The sequence below is a fragment of the Solanum verrucosum genome, unplaced genomic scaffold, assembly GCF_900185275.1.
Source record: "Solanum verrucosum unplaced genomic scaffold, falcon-dt-bn FXZP01000252.1, whole genome shotgun sequence".
Taxonomy (NCBI): domain Eukaryota; kingdom Viridiplantae; phylum Streptophyta; class Magnoliopsida; order Solanales; family Solanaceae; genus Solanum; species Solanum verrucosum.
Window position 1 is genome coordinate 3,440,289 of NW_026019988.1, and position 22,218 is coordinate 3,462,506.

Genomic DNA, 22,218 nt, shown 5'->3' on the forward strand with positions numbered 1-22,218 from the left:
AAAAATAAAGGGCTATAACTAAACCTAGATAAAATGTATATATATATAGATAAAATGTACAAAATTAAGAAATGTTATTGTTAATTGAATAAAAAAAATGTGATGCATTTTTCAGAAAGAAAATAAATTAAAATGTTAAAAAATGACTGTTAATGATAATATTAAAATGAGAATAATAATACTCCCTTCGTTTCAATTGGTTTTGACTTGCCATGGAATTTAAGAAACTAAGGAAGTAAAGAAGACTTTTGAATCTTCTATACCTAAACTAAAAATATGTAGAAAGTACAAAAATGTCCTTTTATCTAGTGGTATTAAACATATTAGGTGGAAAGTTAAAATTAAAGAGTTGTCAAAAAAGAAAAAATACTTTCTTTTTTAGACGGATTAAAAGAAAAGCAAGGCAAATAAATTGAAATTCTTTTTGGAACAAATTAAAAAAAAGTAAGACAAATAAATTGAAATGGAGAGAGTAATATTTTGAAGTGATGATGATGGTTGCATAATGAAGGATGATCATATTAGTAATATATATAACGATGATATTAAAAGCCCTTAATTGTAATAGAATAAAAGAATAAGTATTCTTCTGTTATGAAAGGTGTTAGAAGTGCAAACAAATAAGTTGGAAGAAGCATGAGACAAAATTGGATGTCAACATGCGTCTTCTAAACTCACACTCAAGTCAATGAGAAAAAGTGAACTAAAGCAAATAGTTAGTCAAACTTCAAAATTTAAGACTCACTCGTCTATGCATTATAGATGATACTCATAAAAATTACAACTTTCTTTTGACTACTAAAGGACATAAATATATAATTTTCTACGGGTTATTTGGTAAGAAGGATGGTATTGATAGTTGAATTTCAACACTTGTAGAGCCAACTTCTTTTTATTTGCATTACCCACTTGCTTTATGTGTGGTTGGATCTGTTATATCTGGTTTCTCAAGCAACCCAGGCAGTCGTGCATGAACCCTTTCCTTATGCTGGTGGGGTCCTTCTACTCGATGCTCTTTGTTTGCCAAATGTGTTCTCTTGTCTAGCAATTGTTTGATTTACTTCGGGGTGGCCCAGTGGTTTGGGCTTGGAACTTCCATGTTGGAGGTCTCAAGTTCGAAACCCCTTGCCAGCGAAAGCAAGGGGTTTGCCTTCTGGGTCGAGCTCGTCGCACCGGGCTTGCCTAGTGCGGGTTACCTCTCCTATGTGGTTTGCGAGCTATTGCATAGGAGCGGGGGTTTTACCTTGTGCGCACCCAAAGGGTAGCGGCTGCGATTTCCCTTGTCATCAAAAAAAAAAATACAAAAGGTATCTGTCATGGATATGTAGATTAGGTTGATAGATTGCCTTTGTTGTTTTTTGTTTCCATCCAGTTTGATGGTAACCAGATAGCTCTTAATCCACTCTAATTACTATTGTTTTTCTCTTCACTATAATGTGAAATTTTTCTGTCTTTTTGTAACTCAACCTTTGTAAAGCTACCTATCGAGAAATGTATATTACTGAATTTGTAAATAACTGTGAGCTATTATTGTTCAAGTATCATATTGTTGGACAAGAAAGCTTATAGGTTTATCTGCTCCTTTTGTCTTGATTAGTACTAGGCAACTACTTAACTGGTGCAACATAAATTAGATTTTATCCATAAAATAGGCCCCAATTTTTCTGATCTTATCCCACAGTCAACGGGATTAGAAGTCATTGGAATAAAACAGGGATATAGATGCAAAAGGGTTGAGACATTGCTCTCAGAAACAATTTTACACATTCCCAAAATTTTGGTTCTCCCTCAATATCAAAAAGATAAACTTGTTGGTGTCATGACCATTGCAATCCTAGAGGATATGGTTAACCGGAAAGCTTCTAAAGATGTCTGCTGGCCACCCAGTTTTGAACGAAAGTCTATTACCATTTTTTGTCGTCACCGGGATCTCCGGTATTGGCCCAACGCCATCTTCAATTACTTTGCTAGTATTGTATCGTCATCTATCTGTTGAAAAGGATATTGGCCCTCCATGCCTATCCTTGGTCTTCTCCTTCTTTTAACTCGTTTCTACAACACTCTCGTGTATTTCATCAAAAGACCTTGGTGTTAAGTTGAACTTGGCACTGCTCAAGTTCTTGCACTTAGCGTGTCCTATTAGTCATCAAATTGTTCCAGACCAACAGCTTCATTTCAAAATGAAATACAAAGATGAAAACCTCATTTCCAGATTTATCAGTACAGGCTCACTTGTGTGGCTTGAATCTTTGATTTGGTGGTGCGCCTGTCCCTTGCACCAAGTTATGTCTAGGGATTGGCGGGATTGGCATCAGTATCCACATTATGAGTTCACGCTAGTAGCCACATTGTCAAGTCTAACTTTAGAGGAGTCATCAGTTTTCCTTGCCAGCATCCATCTTCTTCTTTTTGTTCAGTCTTCTTAAAAATCACCCCTATATGACAGGTTCCTCTATTGTTATAGTACCCCAAGTTTTGGGAGAATAGGCACATTGAGACGCTTCTTCAAATTGGAGTTGGTCAATATTGTAGGGAAATGAATGGTAACGTTCTAAAATATCAATACCAGTTGAGATTGTGATTAAATGTGACTTTCCTGGTTACTAGTTTCTTCCTACTTTTATTAATGTGCAATGTATTATGTATGCCTGTTATAGACGCCATATTTATTCGAAAGAGACATCTATGCTACTATCCAATTACTATTATACAAGTGCACTGCCAAGTGGTCTATTAGAGTTTAGTAATCAAGTATGCCCTTCTGGGTTCTCACCAGCTCTTATAAATACTTATTACCAAGTGTTGATGTTCGCGTCGCACTGATAAGTGATATCACAATAGGGATTTGATTAACTTGATTCCCACATTTAACGCTTTTCCTTGTCAGGACTGCTTTTAGACTCGATAAGTGGAGGAGAAACTTAACAATTTTGTAACTGATTTACTCATTTCCTTGTCATTTTCAGATATAGAGCTGTCACAAGCGCATACTACAGGGGAGCTGTTGGAGCTATGTTGGTTTATGACATAACAAAACGCCAAACATTTGATCACATACCCCGTTGGCTGGAAGAGTTGCGCGCACATGCCGATAGGAATATCGTGATCATTCTGATCGGAAACAAAACTGATCTCAAAGATCAACGAGCTGTCCCTACCGAGGATGCTAAGGAATTTGCTCAGAAGGAAGGATTATTTTTCTTAGAGACTTCTGCAATGGAAGCGACAAACGTGGAGGATGCATTCTCGACTGTGTTGACAGAGATCTTCAACATCGTAAACAAGAAGAATCTTGCTGCAGATGATAATCCCCCCAATGGGAATCCTGCATCTTTATCTGGGAAGAAGATTCTTGTACCTGGTCCTGCACAAGTCATCCCAGAAAAGAGAGCATGTTGTAGATCTTGAAATATCAGGAGTCGACGTTTCTTTTACTTTTTCAGGTGAAAATTTCTATGAGTATTAAAGCTTCATAGTTTCAGTGAGAGTTATTCTTGAAAATCTCATGTATTTGGTTGTAAATTCATTTTTAGATTGTTCTATGTGAGGACTGAGGACTGAGGACAACAGCAGCAGAGTATATGTGCTTTTACAAGTTTTATAATATGTTTGTTGTTAGCTTCATATTCAATTTTCTTGGGTTGCAATTGATCTAAATGTGTGGTTTGAATTCTCAAGGCCGAAAAAAATATGATGAGGAGCAAAATGTGACTTTGACCCTTAGCAGTCTATTTGGTCAAACTTCAAGAAATATATTTATTTAGAAGAGTGTTTGTTGTCCAAGTGTTTTTTGGGAAAGTAAATTTTGAGAGAACTATACTTATTTTGAAGAGTAGTATTTTTTTTGTTACGAGTGTTCTTCGAAAGTAACTATTTTTGGCGATATTACGAGCAATAATTTGTGTTTGTCGAAGCTTTCGGAAAGTGCTTTTGGGAGAGGTTGTTTTTTCGACTATAAAAAACTAATTTTGTTGCTACTCAGTAACACTTTTTTTTCCGGAAAAGGCTAAAAAGTTTTGTTGAATTCTTTTAACTCTCCAAAATAAGTATTTTAACTTTTATGTCCCGAACCAAGGAGGCATTCTGGCGGACGCATGCGTGTAGGAAGGCTGACGACTACATAAGCTAAAAGACTACGACTACAAGACAGGCCGGAAGCGACTGGCCCAGCCCAGCATTCATTCGCAAATCCTGTAGTGAAATTGAGACTGCTCTTTCCTTTCCTGCATTCCTTCCTAAAGGCAGGACTGGGTGGGTTAAGTTGCTCCCTCTTTCCTCTGTACCGAGCTAAAATAAAGAATGATGAAACCTGTGGCCAGGCATCGCCTTCTTCAGTGGCCAAGTTGAAGCGTTCAACGTCGGCCTACCACCTTTTTTTTTCAAGGTTGAGCTTGTTAAAGGCATAATCATTTGTCAATATTTTAGCAATGTTTTTGTAGTTCAATATTTCAAATCTTGATATTCATGTTTTTTATAACAAATGTAAATCATTGCAAAAAGAATGATTAGTTTATTTGTAATACTATCTTTATTATATGAATTACAAAAATATCACTATTAAATTGCTATTATCCATTTAACAACAAAAAAAAATTTCACGAGTGAAATCTAAAGAGGGAAGAGTGTAAACACATCTTATTCTTGCTTTGATGAAATAAAGTATTTTTCGGATACTCGTAAGGATTTAGAGAGGTTGTTTGTCATAGACATCTCCGTTTTTTTATTTTCTAAAAGGCGGAATGACCTGGGAGACCCCTGTACTTGGCTCCTTTTGTCAGTTGGACCCTCCTACTCATCACTTTGCCAAGCAAACCCTTAAACTCATCAAAACACAATATTTTAAACCCCTCTGACCATTGACCGAGCTTATGTGACATTAATATTGGTGAGTTGGAAATATGCGTGATTACACGCGCTTAAAAGCAAGTTAAAACAATATTTTTCTTTTAAAAAAATCAATTTAACAAAATTAAAAAAAATAAATCATCTTCTTCAACCCTCCTTCACCCACACCCACCCTTTCTTCTTCTCCACCAGCCCTCTCTCCTCTACCCCTCACCACAGCCCTCACCTTTCTTCTTTCTCCAGCCCATTCTTCTTTCTCCACCCCCACATTCACTCTTCTCCGCCTCTTCTTCTTCTTTTTTTAATACAAATCAGTAGCCTCAACTTCTTCTAAAATTTTCGTTTTTTAGGTTTGAAAAATATTAGTATCATTCTTTTATTAGATGGTTTCAACGAGGAGATGCAGATAATGTGAAGGATATTGTGACTATTGAAAATTTTAAAACTTCATTGATAAGTTTGAAAAAGCTTAAAAAATAATAAATAGGTCTTGTGAATTTGTAAAATTACTTAAATTTTTTGATTGGGGTTCATTGAGTTTGTGTTGGTGAACTTGTAGTTGAATTTACAAGTTAAATCAAGAAGAATTTGATCTGATGGGTATGAATCTAGTGTTCAATTTGTGACCAAATATGAAGAAGTTGACTATTTGAAAAGTTAAAGAAATTAAAAAAATTGATTTATTTGATTTTTAAAATTTTTTTAGCACTTAATTTCGCATGTGGCACTAAAAATGATGTGGAATTTCACGTGTAATCGCGTCCATTACACGCACTCTGACCGGAGGAGAAAAGGGTTTAAAATGTTGTTTTCTGATGGGTTTAAGGGTCTAGTTGGCAAAGTGATGAGTATGAGGGTTCAACTGACAAAATGAGCCAAGTACAAGGGTCTTTCAGGTCATTCCGCCTTTTCTAAAATAACCTTGACAGCAAATTAAAGATAAGGATATTTTTGTCCTTTCAGCAGAATTTCTAAATTTCCTTTTCAATTCCTCTTTATTTTTGCTCTTAGATGAACTCCGGCAACACTCAACCCTTAATTTTTACTCTTTCTCCATCTTCGTCTCGCCGGAGCTCCGACGAATTCTCCCCCTACTCCGATTGAACCCTAAAATAATGGACAGGAGCTAAAAACATCTTGAAAATCGTCAAAAAGGAGGAAGAAAGAGTGTAAAAATGGGGAATAAGATCGCAAAAACGACACAAGCGTCGGCAATGGAGTATTACCTCCACGACTTGCCGTCGTCGTATAATCTGGTGCTGAAAGAAGTTGTAGGTAGAGGTCGCTTTTTGAAATCAATTCTCTGCAAACACGATGAAGGACTTGTGCTTGTAAAAGTCTATTTCAAAAGAGGGGATTTCATTGATTTACGCGAATATGAGCATCGTCTCTCCAAAATTCGTGACATATTCACCTCCCTTGATCATCCACATGTTTGGCCTTTCCAGGTCAAGTAAAATTGGCAGACTCTTCAATAATTTTTTACTGATTGACTTCGAATTAGATTTTGTTTAGCAGGTGATCTTATATTTGTAACATATTACTCCTTCCGTTTACTTTAACTTGTCTACTTTCGACTTTGTAGGCCTCTTTAAGAAATAACGATTAATATGAGTATTTTACAGGATACTTGATATATAGTTGGAAAAGATTTGGGAATAAGTAATTAATGTTGTGGGTAAAACATGAAGATATGCTAAGAGTGAAGGTATATTTTGTATAGTGGACAAGTAAAAGCTAATGGAGGGAGTAGTTTCATAGAAATCTAAATATTGAGTCTTTGCTTGATGTGGAATGTTGCAGTTCTGGCTTGAAACAGATAAAGCTGCTTATCTGTTGAGACAATACTTCTTTAACAATCTTCATGATCGTCTTAGTACCCGACCTTTCCTCTGTCTTGTTGAGAAGAAATGGCTTGCTTTCCAGGTAATATTTCTTGTTCTATTATCCCCATTGCTCGGAAGGTCTACCAGAAATAGCCTCTCTACCTCCCTAGGTAGGGTAAGGTCTGAGTACACACTACCCCCACATACACACACCCAGATCTCACTTGTGGGATTACACTGGATATGTTGTCGTCGTCGTCGTCTCCATTGCTATAATTCTGGTTTATCAAGTTGCAATAGTCATATCATGTACATCTACTTTTGCAGTTGCTTTATGCAGTGAAGCAGAGTCATGAGCATGGAGTGTGTCATGGTGAGATGACTCATGATGTGAAATAACTGACATGACATGGAAAATCTATGACTTGCTCAGGCCTTTATTTTTTCTCTTTTTAAAAACTGACATGAACTCGGTTGCAGGTGATATCAAGTGTGAGAATGTGCTAGTCACATCTTGGAACTGGCTTTATCTTGCAGACTTTGCATCGTTCAAACCCACTTATATTCCACATGATGATCCTTCTGATTTCTCCTTCTTCTTTGATACCGGTGGACGAAGACGATGCTATCTTGCACCCGAGGTTCGAATAAGTTGTCTAACATAAGTAAAACACACTGATTTATTTTTTAAAAATTATTTTGTTGGGTTAATACAAAAATGAAGTTTTATTTGAAAATTAGCCAGTCATTTAATGACAGAAAAATTGTAATTTCATGCAAACAAGTTGCACATCTAACCATGGTATTTCGAATTCTAAGTATCTCTCCTATATCTATGATTTTTGTGAGTAGTGAACGCGTGAAACTCTAAGACTCTCTCCTGTATTTTTTATTGTTGTGAATAGTGAATGCTACACATAATGGATATCTTGTGCGTGTAATTGACTGGTGATGTCAGATAGAGTTGATCTTCACTTGCTCCACTGCCTAATTGCATTCTGAACACAGCCACCTATTCACTATTTCTCACTTTGAAGGGGAGGAACTGTTCCTTTATGTCAAAGACTGAACTGTTTGTGATTCTAATATAGTCTTAACCTTTATATTCAGTGGACAACTGTAATGAGATTTGGAGAAGTAGCTTTGTTAGTAGAAACTAAGTGCAAATTGTACAAGAAAAAGAGATTATTAGTTATGAGTGTGTTCAAGAGCTGTTCAGTGTAGGCATTAGAGTGAACTTTGGGAGACACCAATAAGCTTGAATTAGCAACAATATGCTTGAATTGCATGTATCTTAACAAAAAGGGAAGAACTGCACATTTCTCCTGGAGGCAATGGCATCCTTGTCCCACACCATCTCCCCTTTAATAGTTACGTTATTCGTATGCACCATGATGTCAAAGTAATTTTTGCATAAATGTCACTAATTTTCAGAGATTTTATGAGCATGGAGGTGAGATACACGTTTCACAAGATGCTCCTTTGAAGCCATCTATGGACATCTTTGCTGTTGGGTGAGATTTTTCTCGAGTCATTATTTTGGAATGGCCTCTCAAAACTTTACTGTTACTTTTATTCTTCTCCTTCTAAATTTACTATTAAGATACTTGAACTAAAATTTCTTCTAGAATTTTATCATAATGTTTATATGGCAACTCTTTATGTGGTGATTTCCTTCCATCATTATTTGCTAAGTATGTGTCGGATTCTCCAAAAATACTCTACTTTTGGAGAATCCGACACGCACCCATTGACATTTTTGAGAGTCCGAGCAACATAGATTATTTGTGTTGTGCCATTTACCATGTTAGCACTGGTATCATCATGATGGTCACTTATAAGAATCAGAGAAGGTTATTTGCTAATTCGACATTAGGTACAGCAATCGGAAGATCTAGGAAAGTTATGATTGCTCAATAATTTACCTTTTATATTTTATAATCATTTCACATCGAACAAAAAACCTATAGAAAAGACTTGTGGAGAAATCCATTTTCTTCTGTAAGACTTTTTAGTCATATTTAACTTTTTAGGGATCAAAGTGTCGTATACTTCTTTTAGCAACTTCTTTATATATCTTGCATACTATTAAAACTAGATAGTTCTCCAGTTAATTGTCAGCTATTTTTCAGCTATCTCTGCAAGAAATCCTGCTTAAAGTAATTCACGACTATAAAATTAAAGATGTTCCCTTTATCAACTAGAACAGTAATTGTTTTTGATTATACAATTAGAATAATGATTGTCGCAGAGAAATCCTTTTTTTCTTAAGACTTTTGAGTCATATCAAACGTTTAGGGACCTTATCTTCCTACTTTTACTAGCAATTGCTATGTACACCTTACATGCTATTAGCAGCTTAACACTTGCTAGTTCTCCAGATAATTGTCAGCTATTTTCCTGTTGTCTCTTGCAAGACATCCTACTATAGTTCTGCTAAAAAAATAAGAATGTTTTCTGTAAGAACAATAATCAGTCATCCTTTCCCTAAATAAACAGTCATCTTTAATTTAACGGGTGGCTCCTTTCAACAAAATTAGCTCATGCAATTTGGTTCATTTATTTATCTGGTTGATATAGTGTGATGTCACATTTTACTAAATCAAAACGCTGAGATCAGATATAACAATTTAAGTAGCTTTTTTCCCTGGCTTGAATTATAATAACCTTCTTTTGTCTAGCTCAGTTATATTATTAATATCAATGTTAATTTATAGTAAAATCATCCCACTATCATTAATACAATTATTTTTGTTATTTTCATCAGTATTTAGATGAAATGTTGGCAGATTGAAATGTATCTTATATTAAAAGTGTTTTGGACTTCTTGCAAAATTATTAAGAGAAATCCAAATTTTGTTATAATAGGACTTCGAAGTCTTTGACAAGAAGAAATAGGACTTACTGATACAAAGCATCATGTTGTATCCGTTAGCTGCTGCACTAAATTACTTGGGCCAGGATTTATGCCTGAAATTTGGTTAAGTTGCTTGAGTTATCATGAAAAGGGGATTACTGAGCTTACATGAAAACAGAAAATAAATCCTAAAAAGAATTAGATGGAGGCACCCGTAGGTAAGATAATATGTGACACAGTGGTAGGTAAAAATTGATTAAAATATGTAACAGAATTTGCAGAAGTAAGAAACACATGTCATTTTCATGTAATAAGGATTTGAGTATTTGAACATCATCTACATTGCACCAGGTGTGTTATTGCTGAGCTTTTCCTTGAGGGCCAGCCGTTATTCGAATTGTCTCAACTGCTTGCTTATCGCAGAGGACAACACGATCCCAGTCAACTTCTGGAAAAGGTATCTTTTTGTTTTTGTTTTTGTTTTTCTTTCTTAGTTTCTTAGCTAAGCATTTTTCATCTTAATACCTTTCTTATGGTATTGTAGCACCTAGTCTGTCAAATTATGCTCTTCAATGCGATGTTTTGGAACATGACTTATAATTATTTAATTTAAGGTTGTGCATAAAAAATCTTTCTTAAGAGTTTCTTGTGTTCTATTCATCAATTCTTGCAATTTTCTGATAAATGCTTATTTGTATATCTTCAATGCAGATTCCAGATTCAGGAATCCGGAAGATGATTCTTCATATGATTCAATTGGACCCAGACTCACGATATTCTGCTGAAAGCTATCTGCAGAACTATGCAGGAGTTGTGTTCCCAAGCTACTTCTCACCATTCCTTCATAATTTCTATTCCTTGTTGAATCCCCTTAATTCCGATGCAAGGGTAGGATTATAAATGTACATCTTTTGTTTCACTTGGTCACCCGCTTCAACATTTGTACTCAGTAGCCATATCTTTTTTTGTAGGTTCTGATATGCCAGACCTCTTTTAATGAGATCCTTAAACAAATGATGAGTGATAAGCCTGGTGACAGGAACCCCCCTGCTGTGAGTCCACATTCAGTTCCTGTCAGTCAAACACGGCAAGTGAGTGAAATGAACGAAAATCTGAATTTAGTGAAGGACTCATTGAGCAACAGAGAAGAGATTGAGAAGGGCTCAGTTCATGATCGCTTTGATCTGCTTGGCAACGTGAACACTTTGCTCAGGGATGTGAAACAAAATAATCAATGTCCTGTTGTGAAGCCTTTGCTGGAGGATATAGCCAATACAGCATATTCTCAGAAGCAAAGACAATGTCACATCCAATCTCCAGTTGAACAAATCCCAGTGAGCTCCATTTCTTTCAAGAGAATTCACCATCCTTTTTTAAAAAAGATCACCATGGAAGATTTGACTGTGTTGATGTCTGACTATGATAATCAATCGGACACTTTTGGAATGCCTTTCTTACCACTTCCTGAAGAAGTAATGAGCTGTGAAGGAATGGTGCTGATAGCCTCATTGTTGTGTTCCTGCATACGTAATATCAAATTGCCTTTTATGAGGAGAGGTGCTGTATTGCTGTTGAACTCTTGTTCCTTGTACATTGATGACGAAGATCGGTTGCAGCGAGTACTTCCGCATGTGATAGCAATGCTGTCGGATCCAGCTGCAATTGTTCGTTGTGCTGCCTTAGAGACTTTATGTGATATTCTTCCTTTGGTTAGAGATTTTCCTCCAAGTGATGCCAAAATTTTTCCTGAGTATATTCTCCCTATGCTTTCCATGCTTCCTGATGACCCAGAGGAGAGTGTTAGGATTTGTTATGCAAGCAATATATCGAAGCTTGCGCTAACAGCTTATGGTTTTCTGATTCACTCAATAAGCTTGAGCGAGGCAGGTGTTCTGAATGAAACAAATTCATCCCAGAATTCATCAATATCGACCTCAGGCGAGCCAGTACGGCCACAGAATCTAAACAGTGATACACAACTTGGTCAATTAAGGAAGTCAGTTGCTGAGGTTATTCAAGAACTCGTGATGGGCCCAAAGCAAACTCCAAACATCAGGAGAGCGCTATTGCAAGATATTGGTAACCTTTGTTGGTTTTTTGGGCAGAGGCAAAGTAATGATTTCCTGTTGCCCATTCTCCCTGCTTTTCTAAATGATAGAGATGAGCAGCTCAGGGCAGTATTTTATGGGCAAATCATATATGTCTGTTTTTTTGTTGGACAAAGAAGTGTTGAAGAATATCTTTTCCCATACATTGAGCAGGCATTGACTGATACAACTGAGGCTGTAATCGTCAATGCACTAGATTGCTTGGCCATTCTCTGCAAAAGTGGCTTTCTGCGCAAGCGGTTCCTACTTGAAATGATAGACCGTTCTTTCCATTTGTTGTGCTACCCTAGCCAATGGGTAAGGAGATCATCTGTCACCTTTATTGCTGCCAGCAGTGAGAACTTAGGAGCAGTTGATTCTTATGTTTTTCTTGTCCCCGTAATAAGGCCCTTCCTTCGCAGGCAGCCAGCATCTCTAGCTTCAGAGAAAGCTCTTCTCTCATGTCTGAAGCCATCAGTTTCAAAAGAAATGTACTATCAGCTTGTGGAGAATGCAAAGAGTTCAGATATGCTGGAGAGACAAAGAAAGATATGGTACAATTCAACACCTCAGTCAAAACAATGGGAAACTGTAGATTTACTTGACAGAAGCAGCAGTGAGTTGGATCGAATGAAATACTGGCCTGGGAGAAAACATGATTTTCCGGGTTATAAATCTGCTAGTGATTTAACTAAACCAATTGATTTTACTGATTGTGATGATAATCCGACCAAGGTGAAATCAGTGGGAAGCTTAATACAAGATCCTTCGAGCATAATAGATAGCGGTGATCGCCTCCCCTCAGAAAAATTACAGCTATCTGGCTTTGTGTCTCCTCAAGTCAGTGGTATGAGCAGCTTTATTGATAAATCAGCTGATGGCATTCCTTTGTACTATTTTAAGGAGGATAACAAGAGACCAGCAGGCACTGGTGTAGCAGCCTCTGATTCCTCATTTCCATATACTTCATTTGGATTTGGTTCTTCATCCTTGCCTTGGATGGATCCTGTGAACAAATCATTTAACTTGGCTAATTCAGTTCCAGCACCTAAGCTTGTGTCAGGTTCAATAAGCATTGGCAATAGCTCCACACTGTTGCGGAGAGTTGTACATGAAGTGGAAGACAGGGAAGCTGATCAAACAGCATATGTGAATAACAAGTTTCAGGACATTGGGTCTGGTACATCTAGAACGGGTTCCCTAACAATGGAAGACAACACAGCTGCAACAGATAGAACTGATTTGTCATCTTTTGCCAGAACATCCATGATTACCGATTCAGGATGGAGGCCTCGTGGGGTTTTGGTTGCTCACCTCCAAGAGCACCGTTCTGCTGTTAATGATATATCCATTTCAGCAGACCACAGCTTTTTTGTTAGTGCATCTGACGATTCTACTGTTAAGGTTTGGGATTCGAAAAAGCTAGAGAAGGATATCTCATTCAGGTCAAGGTTAACTTATTCTTTAGAAGGAAGCCGAGCTTTATGTGTTACAGTGCTCCAAGGTTCTGCTCAAGTTGTTGTTGGAGCATGTGATGGAACAATACATATGTTCTCTGTTGATTATATCTCCCGAGGACTCGGTAATGTTGTCGAGAAGTACTCTGGTATTGCTGATGTGAAGAAGAATGAAGTGGGAGAGGGTGCTGTTGCAAGCCTTTTGAACTACTGTTCAGATGTTGGTGCCTCAAAAATGATTTTGTACAGCACTCAGAATTGTGGGCTCCATATGTTGGACACAAGAACAAGTTCACATGCCTGGAACACCAAAGTTTATCCCAAAGAGGGCTATATATCATCTCTAGTTGCAGGACCCTGTGGAAATTGGTTTGTATCAGGTTCCTCAAGAGGTGTACTTACACTTTGGGATTTGAGGTTTTGCATACCGGTTAACACATGGCAATATTCTCTTTCCTGCCCAATTGAGAGAATGTCTCTTTTTCTTCCTCCTCCTAGTACCTCATTGTCTGTAGCAGCAAGGCCCCTTGTTTATGTTGCAGCAGGTTGTAATGAAGTCTCTCTATGGAATGCAGAGAACGGGAGCTGCCACCAGGTGATGTGTAATTTTTCTTAAGAAAAGAAGCCCTGACTTATTTGCTTTTAGTTCCAAATACTAGTGGGTAACTTTGTTTTTGTGTTGTCAGTCCTTGGGTCTATTTAACTTGATATTTTCCTTTATTTGTTTATGTGATGTATCCAGTATACATATACTTGGAAGTGGCTACTGCGTCTGGGGATTTGAGATCCTTATTAGGGAAGAGTTCAGTGTCTGAATATTTGTCTGACTCTCTCTCTCTCTCTCTCTCTCGCTCGCTCTGTGCCTTCCATCTTTCTTTCCTTCTATACTGAAAGTGTTTGGATGATAAAATCCTTCGCAGCACGTTGTAATTTCTTGGTGGTATCTGATAGATGCTTAATAAATTGGAAACTTCATGCTAGAATTGTTTGTCTTGGATGTAACTATTGAATTTAAGCTTCATTTACGTTTATGATGGTCTTGTATAAAATATGGATGCTTGACTTGTGTAATCTATCATTTAAGATGAACCATTGTTCTTGGGACATGCTATGAGTTGGTACAAAGTATGTTGTCTACTCTAGTGACTTTTTCCAACTTTGCAATTTTGTATTTTTTTGCTGCAGGTTTTGAGGGTAGCAAACAATGAGAATGAGGCTGAGAACTCCGACTTACCTTGGGCTTTAGTGAAGCCATCAAATAAGGCTAATCCTAAACAAGATCTAAGAAGAAATAATGGTTCAAAGTACCGAGTTGATGAATTGAGTGATCCGCCTCCTCGCCTTTCTGGCATTCGTGCATTGCTTCCATTACCTGGTGGTGATTTGTTAACAGGGGGAACTGACTTAAAAATACGTCGCTGGGACCATTGCAGGTTCTAGACTGTTTCTCTAGCTCTATATTAAATTCACCTAAATTTTTCATATATAACTCAACAAGTCTTGCATATTTCAGCCCGGAACGAAGTTATTGTGTTTGCGGACCATCTATAAAGGGGGTTGTTAATGATGACTTTTATGAGACAAAATCCAGCTTTGGCGTACAAATAGTGCAGGTATGTTTAATTATCAAGCAGGATCCACTTCTTCCTTTTACAGTTGTGACGTATAATTTCTGTCTTATGATTGTTGGACTACTAATATATTGCATTTGCTCGTCATTAAAGGAGGCGAAGAGGCGACCTTTGGCCACCAGACAAACAGCAAAGGCAATCCTTGGAGCTGCTGCCGTTGATGCGGCTGGGTGTCACCGTGATTGTATTCTCTCTTTGGCTTCTGTCAAAATAAATCAGAGACTTGTGATATCAGGTAGCAGAGATGGAGCTGTTAAGGTTTGGAAGTAAAGGAACCTTGAGATACTTGTATATATATTATTGTGTACATATTCAGAGTATATGTAGCCTCTTTACTGTTTAAAAATATTAATTGAAATGTACAGAAAATGGCTTCTTTTGTGTTTAGAGATATATGACAGATAGATTTCTGAGTCATTACCACAAATGTATTAATTTCTGGTAGATGCCGTTCTGGATTACTATTAGATTATGTTTTGGTTATAACTTTATATCATTTTTATTATTTGTAAATACAATATGTTTATGGCCATTGTTCATACCTCTGCATTTGTTCAACCTACATGGCTCTATGAGAAATTGCTAATACAATATGTTCAATCTACCAGACAAGTTCTTCAAATGCAAAAGGCTGTTCCTTGTTCTTAGAGGAATTCAAAACTGATAGGAAATGTTTTGGTTTGTAAGGGGGTTCCTTCGCCAGAAAATTATACGATATTATATGAGGTTGAAGTACTTTTGTTCTACGTTTAGTATATATTGAATTTCCTTGTCTTTCTGGTGTATTGTTCTTATATTTTGGATCTACTTACTGAAGGTGACTTAATTCTTTTAAATCTTTCGAAAACTAGAACAATAGTAGATGTGGATCTTTTAAAGTTACTTTTGATCAATGTATAGTAGATATAATTGAATTCTCTTGTATTTCTTGTATTCATTTTCTTATGTTTTGAATTTCCTTACTTAAGGTGACTCAATTCTTTTAAATCTTGCAAAAACTAGATCAATATATAGTAGATGTTGATCTATGTATAATAGGGGACACAAGGGGGCTCAGGCTCCCCTTCAGCGGAAAGTCATATAGTATATACATGATTGAAGTTATTTTTTATTTATGTGTAATAGATGTTGAATTTTCTTTATCTTTTTAATGTATTTATTTTTGAGCAACTTTCACATATAGCAAACATAAAAATCATATTTGTATGTTTTAGCTATAGTTTGCATAATTGCGTTCCATAGCAAATTTTATATTTGCTATGGAGCTTTTGATTTGTATAATTCGCTAGAAACATCCAATTTTATATAAATTGTTCAGTTTTGTATAGATTCATTTATATATTGTAATTTGTATAGTAAGATCTGTATTTGTATAACTATAAGTGTATAGGATGAAAATATATGTATTTGTATTTGTATATACACTTTTCTCTCGCTTTATACAAACACAAACGCATTTTATACATTTTATACCGAAATGTATAAAATGTTAATTGTATACCCAAAATGGCTAATTGTATATCGAATCAGATGGCAAAAAAATGGAATGTTTGCTGCTAATTACAATTAAAATAAACTATGGCTATAACATTTAATTTAAATTAACAGTTTGCTATTTCATACAATTTTCTCTTTATTTTTTATATTTTTAATCTCTTTATCAAAGACAATTTAATTCTTTTAAAAACTAGATAAATAGATCTATGGCGGGCAAGTCCATTTGCTCTTCTTTCAAAGGATAAGATCAATGACCAATGGCGTGCATACAACATCTACAAATTATTGTATATATATTTTTTTAAATTGTGTCAACTTCACATAAAATAATGATTTTTTTTCCAAAATTAATAAATAATACAATTCTGTTATCAACTTCCATTATATAAACCATTTAAGCAAACATCGTGTAAGTCGGTAAAGGTCAACAACACAATCATGATTTTCTTTATTTTCTCCATCATCATTTCCTTATCAATCTCAATTCATTACCCTAAAGAGGAATATAAAATTAATAGTGTAAAACAATTATTAACATAGAATTCTAAACTTTTAGGCACAAAAAGACATCAATATATAGTGGCCATGAATTATTTAGGCCCCACCAAAATCAAAGAAAGCGTACGCAAAATTTTGCATAAATAATGTCAGCATATTATCATCACTTGGCTCTTATCTAAACTAATAATAAGATATGATATTGTGGGTATTTTCAAAGATTTACTTCTTGTTACAAATAAATATTTACTTTACATTATTTTCAAACAATGTCAGCATATTCTATATGCATATTAAATTTTTAAAAAGAATTATTTACAAATATAGACAGCAAATGTTTTCATCACAATTTATGTGTGCTCAAAGATGTGTGATGCACTTTGATTGAGGTTTAAAAAAATATAAATATTCTGTCTAGCTATAACTTATTTATGGTCTCGTTCACTAAAATTGAATAAGGATAAAACGAAAGTTTAAAGCTCAATTGTTTATATATATAAAAATATATCATTTCTTTGAAAAAAAATAAAAAATATATATCATATAACTCGAAGCGGAGAAAATTATTATTATCTTGAATGACAAGACATTAGATAGAAAATAGCTAAAAAGTCCATGTCTCACCAGCTTGCAAAATCCTTCCATAGAAAGTGATAATGACTTCTACAAATTAAATAATATTAACATTAAAGGGGAAAAAAAACTCAATAAAATCAAAGGTCAATAACCAATGGTTAGCAATTAATCTACTTATTATATGTTCCTTGTACTAATAAAGGTCCAATACTAGGACTTCTTTATGGATTAGTTAATCTAAGTATTTAGTAATATTATCAACTTGACAATGATCTTATATTTAATTTACACTCAAAACTAGTTGCACAATTTTCATTTACAATTTCAAACAATACAAACAAAACTACGTGGAGTCCTTGGTGTCATACATGGTGTACTATATTTGAATATAGTATCTTTAAAAAGGACCTTCAATTTCCAATCAAATTGAAGATTTATGAAACTAAAATACAAAAAGAGTACAAACACTAAAGGGCCAAGTAGAGACTAAAATAGCAACTACTTTTTCATTTTGTCCAAGAAAAGTAGCACTCATAGTAACGGGCAGTCTGGTGCACAAAGCATCTTGTGTTAGTAGGGGAGTATGATGCAAACAGTCTATCATAATGCAAGCATTAGTGACTATTTTCACGACTTGAACGTGTGTAAAAACTTTACCGTTGCTCCAAGACTCCCTGTTTGAAAGTAGCACTCATAATGCACATACAAAATCACCACTTGTGTCAATCTCATCATCTAAATCAGCATCAGTATCAAAATCATCAAGATCCATACTAATGCTGCTATGAACAAAATAATCACTTGCTTTAGACCCCTCTCCTGGTTTTCTTGCTTCTTGAATTATAGCCAATGCTTCTTCAATACTTTGTAATGGCTTTTCTTCACTATTCATTTGTACTAAACTAGCTTCCTCTCCTTTCATAAATTCTTTAGGCAAGTTCTTTAAGAACCATGGATGCTTCTTTATTTCTTCGATCGTTATCCTCTACAAGCATAATATTAGAAGATTAGCATATTCTAGGATCAATGTGCAAAATCAAAACGATTAAGAACTAGTAACAACCTTCTCAGGATCAGCAACGAATATCCGAGATAAGAGGTGATTACACTCCTTGGAGACTCGGACATAGTAAGGGATCGAGTACTGTACGCTTAATATCCTCTGTCACACAAGAAGAATTAGACTAAATAGCTGCCCATCCAACCGCTTAAACTAAAAATAGCCAGCAGATGTATAATATATGTTTTTAACTGTGTATAACCTATGTATACCGGCTAGGAAAAGTAACCAATAAATCAGGCCGGCTATTTGTGTAGAGATCTAGTCAAAGAATGCATATCTTTGAGACAAATTAACAAGCAAATCAAGAAGTCAACTATGGATTTTAAAGAAATGAAGCAGAAGTTTACAGTTATTGTCTTCTTGAAGTTTCTTGGATCATCAGGATCTTCAAACGGATATGCACCAACCAGCATCACATATAATGTGACCCCACAAGACCAAACATCTGCTATCTTCACATCAAAATAATAACATAAAAATCTTGAAGATTAGGTCAACAGATCAATTTATGAATTGAAGCTGTATGTCAAACGTCAATTGGCATACCTTTCCATCATATTCTTTTCTCGATAAGACTTCTGGTGCGATATAGGCCGGAGTTCCAACTGTAGATTTTGGTTGTGAATGCAATGCTGCTGACTAAAACAATGAATTAACACAAGTCAGAAACTGAATCAAGAAACAAAACCAATCAAAAGATTGAACTTATAGTTCTGTTTCATTGCCTTAGAATAGCCAAAATCGCATATTTTTAGACATTGTGTAGAGCTCCCATCTAACAATGTGTTTTCAAGCTTAAGATCTCGGTGGCAAATTTGCTGCAATTCAAGAAAACGATCACATCACAAGCTAATAATCCAAGAGTAAATTAATGTACTCGAATAAAAACAATTTGAAGCGAACTAACATAGGCCTAACTCATACCATTGAATGACAGTAACTCACTCCTGATATAAGTTGTTGAAAGAAAAACCTTGCCTGATGAAAAATAACAACAACTTGGACAGATAAGCTCAACAAATCTAATAAAATTTCGAGATAATAACTGCTACGCGTTGGAATGAGATTGAAAGCAGCTGCTTATCACTTGATTTTCATCAAAAATGAAGTAGTACTAATTTGGTGACTTACTGTTACATGGAGCAATGACAATCACAAAAAACAAACGAGAATTTTAAAATCTTGATTCTTGTGTTACCTCATCTTCGCTGAATCTTCCAGCATTGCATATTCGTTCAAAAAGCTCTCCGCCAGAAGCATATTCCATCACTATAGCTAGATGAGCTGGTGTGAGAAATACCTGCACAATCACGAAAACCTGCATAAGCATTCCGGTCTATACATCTCAATCAAATTAACCACAGTCTTAAGCCCTCTTAGTAACAGAGAATTACAAAATGAATCATGTACAAAGTCAAGAACCTGCGGGATTTTGACCAATCGACTAGTAAAATTAACCAACTCGCAAATCAAACATAATCCAATAAAGCATCTTAGGCCTCTTAAAAAGTTGGTACTAAGGAGACTATAAGATTAATGATAATATCAAATATTAAGGCAATTTGGTTAGAAATATCTTTTTCATTACATGATTCCAAATTCCCACTTAGTGGAAAAATAAAGTGTATGAAAAATATTCAATTCCAACTTTCACTTTGTGTGGAATAAACAGTTGACAGAAGCACTTAGGGAATCCGATTCACAGTGGCCATTTTTTGAGAAATCTCCAACTTTAACTTTCAAATAAGCACAATTTTTTGGCAATCTCAAACGTACTACTAATCGATTATTTTCCCATCGGAACAACCTAGGAAAAATTGTCAGCCTACATAACCAACTTCGCATACCAAAAAAGCCAGGTTATATAACCAAAAGTACGGTGGCAGTTAGTTGAGCGTGACGTTACACGACATTCATAACCAATCTTGAAGTGAATAAACTAGACCGAAGTAAGGAAATGAGACGACTTTTTCTTGAACTATATGATAAACAAATCTTCCCCTCCACACCAATCACGAGTTTTCCTCTATTTCATTATCAATTCAATACTGAAATATTACCTCCTTAAATCGAATGATATTCGGGTGCCTCAAAGATCTGTGATTCATTATTTCCCTTTGAACATGCTCATCAATCTGCAGAGAAAAACCCAAATGAATTAAAAGAAGAAAAAAAATAATCAACAGAGTAACAAAAAATAATCTTTTCAATGAAAAAAAACTCTGTAACAGCCTAATATGAAGAATTCGATATATCCAAATATGTACTTACTCAGGGGCGGAGCTACAGTTTTGCCTACAAGTTCGGTAGAACTCAATAGCTAGGCCCAAAACACCGTATTTCTGTTTAAAAATCCACTTTATACGTATAAATCATTTATCAAGAATCCAGCAAACTTTGTTTTCTATAATCTAAAATCCATAAACTCAAAACTCTAGCTCCGTACTTATTCAGAAGAACTGATCATGAGAAACTTGATCAGGACTTCAGGGGCGGAGCTACAACTTCACCTACAGGTTCTGCAGAACCCAATTATACTAGGCTCAAACACCGTATTTATGATTAAAAATTCACTTAATATGTATAAATAACTGATCAAAAATCCAATAAGTTACATTTTCTACCATCCAAAACTCATAAACTCGAAATTCTAACTCCGCCTACAGAAGAATTGGATGAAAGAGAGATAAAGATCAAACCTTTTCGCCTACAAGTTCGACATAACCCAATAGCTTAGTTTAAAAATTCACTTAACATGTATAAATAACTTATCAAGAATCCAACAAATTACATTTTATACCGTCCAAAACTCATAAACTTGAAATTTTAACTCCGACTTCAGAAGAATTGGATGAAAGAGAGATAAAGATCAAACCTTTTTGTCTACAGGTTCAACAGAACTCAATAGCTTGGTTTAAAAATCCACTTAACGTGTATAAATCATTTATAAGAATCCAGAACTCATAAACTCAAAATCCTAGCTTCGTTTTTGAAAGAATTGGATGAAAAAGAGAGATAAAAATGAAACCTTTTTGCCTCTTTCAATATATTTGACAGCAAAAAGTTCACCACTCCATTTATCTTTCACAAGCTTAGCAACACCAAAATTCCCAGAACCAATGTCTTTCTGAATTTCATATCTTTCCATTTTTTATAAATATTTCAGCTTCAATTAATACCTCAAGTAATAATCATACATAAAAAAATAAAAATATTTTTTTTTTTAGAAATAAATTTTGAAGCTGTCTAAATCTTGCTAACTGGAAAGAAAGAAACTTTTTTTCTTTGTGATTTTTGGTTTTTCCTCAATGACATGCTTCCTATATTTGTAAGGAGCATAAAATGGTGGGACCATGGCGGAGCTAAATTTTTTATTTTTTTTAAAAAATACTAAATGTCATACTTGGAAATTTATAAGAAAACAATTTTGAACATTTTTTGTCATCAATGGACTAGAAGTATTTTTATTTTTTTAATGTGATGACATTTGACCGAACATAAAGTTAAAAAAAATAAATTATGAAACTTGTAATTATGGTTATAAAATCATGTTATTAAAGATAAAATTGAAAATTTTAAAGTTAGATTATTTTAATCATATAAATGTTTATTTTATGTAATAGACAATAAATATTATATTTTTTTAACGGAGGAAATTCGATTGAATCCTTGATATGTCATCGGGACCCAGCCTATTAGGGCACCACCAATCAAATGACTTGAAATTAAAAGGAAGGCAAAAACAAGTTGCACAACTCAAACGTGGTAGTATAATTTAGTTGTCAAATACGAGAATTATAGTCTATACCTTTTTTGGGAGGGCTTCTTGGCGAGTATTCAATATTTATATTAACATCGATTGATTTAAATTCACGTTATAT

General features: G+C 35.0%; 3 protein-coding genes across 7 annotated transcripts in view; 2 read left to right on the forward strand and 1 right to left on the reverse strand.

Moving 5' to 3' along the window:
• The window catches only part of LOC125819017 (ras-related protein Rab11D), a 138,836-nt gene extending 135,205 nt beyond the window's left edge, over positions 1-3,631 (forward strand). For all 3 annotated transcript variants that reach the window (XM_049498529.1, XM_049498530.1, XM_049498528.1), the window contains one exon: positions 2,967-3,631. In XM_049498529.1, the coding sequence (XP_049354486.1) occupies positions 2,967-3,408 (442 nt within the window). In that variant the 3' untranslated portion in view covers positions 3,409-3,631. The remainder of the gene's footprint in view (positions 1-2,966) is intronic.
• A 2,322-nt stretch (positions 3,632-5,953) lies between these two features.
• On the forward strand, positions 5,954-15,192 carry LOC125818979 (serine/threonine-protein kinase VPS15). Of its 3 annotated transcripts, XM_049498488.1 has the most exons (11): positions 5,954-6,293; positions 6,649-6,771; positions 6,999-7,044; positions 7,152-7,312; positions 8,106-8,185; positions 9,880-9,985; positions 10,240-10,416; positions 10,500-13,667; positions 14,258-14,505; positions 14,586-14,685; positions 14,797-15,192. In XM_049498488.1, the coding sequence occupies exons 1-11, from the start codon at positions 6,021-6,023 to the stop codon at positions 14,971-14,973; spliced, it is 4,659 nt and encodes a 1,552-aa protein (XP_049354445.1). In that variant the 5' UTR covers positions 5,954-6,020; the 3' UTR covers positions 14,974-15,192. The 3 variants fall into 3 exon arrangements, with proteins under 3 accessions (XP_049354445.1, XP_049354446.1, XP_049354447.1); XM_049498489.1 differs by lacking the exon at positions 6,999-7,044 and having other exon boundaries at positions 6,023-6,293; XM_049498490.1 differs by lacking the exons at positions 5,954-6,293; positions 6,999-7,044 and adding an exon at positions 6,303-6,553.
• Positions 15,193-17,536: 2,344 nt separating this feature from the next.
• Positions 17,537-21,626, reverse strand: LOC125819012 (serine/threonine-protein kinase SAPK2-like). The gene is made up of 9 exons (XM_049498521.1): positions 21,366-21,626; positions 20,398-20,472; positions 19,536-19,637; positions 19,262-19,315; positions 19,063-19,155; positions 18,884-18,976; positions 18,685-18,789; positions 18,338-18,436; positions 17,537-18,259 (listed from the first exon to the last, which is right to left on the reverse strand). The coding sequence occupies exons 1-9, from the start codon at positions 21,483-21,485 to the stop codon at positions 17,966-17,968; spliced, it is 1,035 nt and encodes a 344-aa protein (XP_049354478.1). The 5' UTR covers positions 21,486-21,626; the 3' UTR covers positions 17,537-17,965.
• Between the last annotated feature and the right edge of the window lie 592 nt (positions 21,627-22,218).

Bases quoted from the DNA above. Each gene is read 5' to 3' on its own strand.
- LOC125818979 (XM_049498488.1), top strand. From the start codon at position 6,021: ATGGGGAATAAGATCGCAAAAACGACACAAGCGTCGGCAATGGAGTAT. The intron at 7,313-8,105 runs GTTCGAATAAGT...ACTAATTTTCAG, and splicing joins GATGCTATCTTGCACCCGAG to AGATTTTATGAGCATGGAGG. The intron at 10,417-10,499 runs GTAGGATTATAA...CTTTTTTTGTAG, and splicing joins CCCTTAATTCCGATGCAAGG to GTTCTGATATGCCAGACCTC.
- LOC125819012 (XM_049498521.1), bottom strand. From the start codon at position 21,485: ATGGAAAGATATGAAATTCAGAAAGACATTGGTTCTGGGAATTTTGGT. The intron at 19,638-20,397 runs GTAATATTTCAG...GTGATTGTGCAG, and splicing joins ATATCATTCGATTTAAGGAG to GTATTTCTCACACCAGCTCA. The intron at 18,437-18,684 runs GTAAACTTCTGC...CTTGTGTGACAG, and splicing joins ACTTCAAGAAGACAATAACT to AGGATATTAAGCGTACAGTA.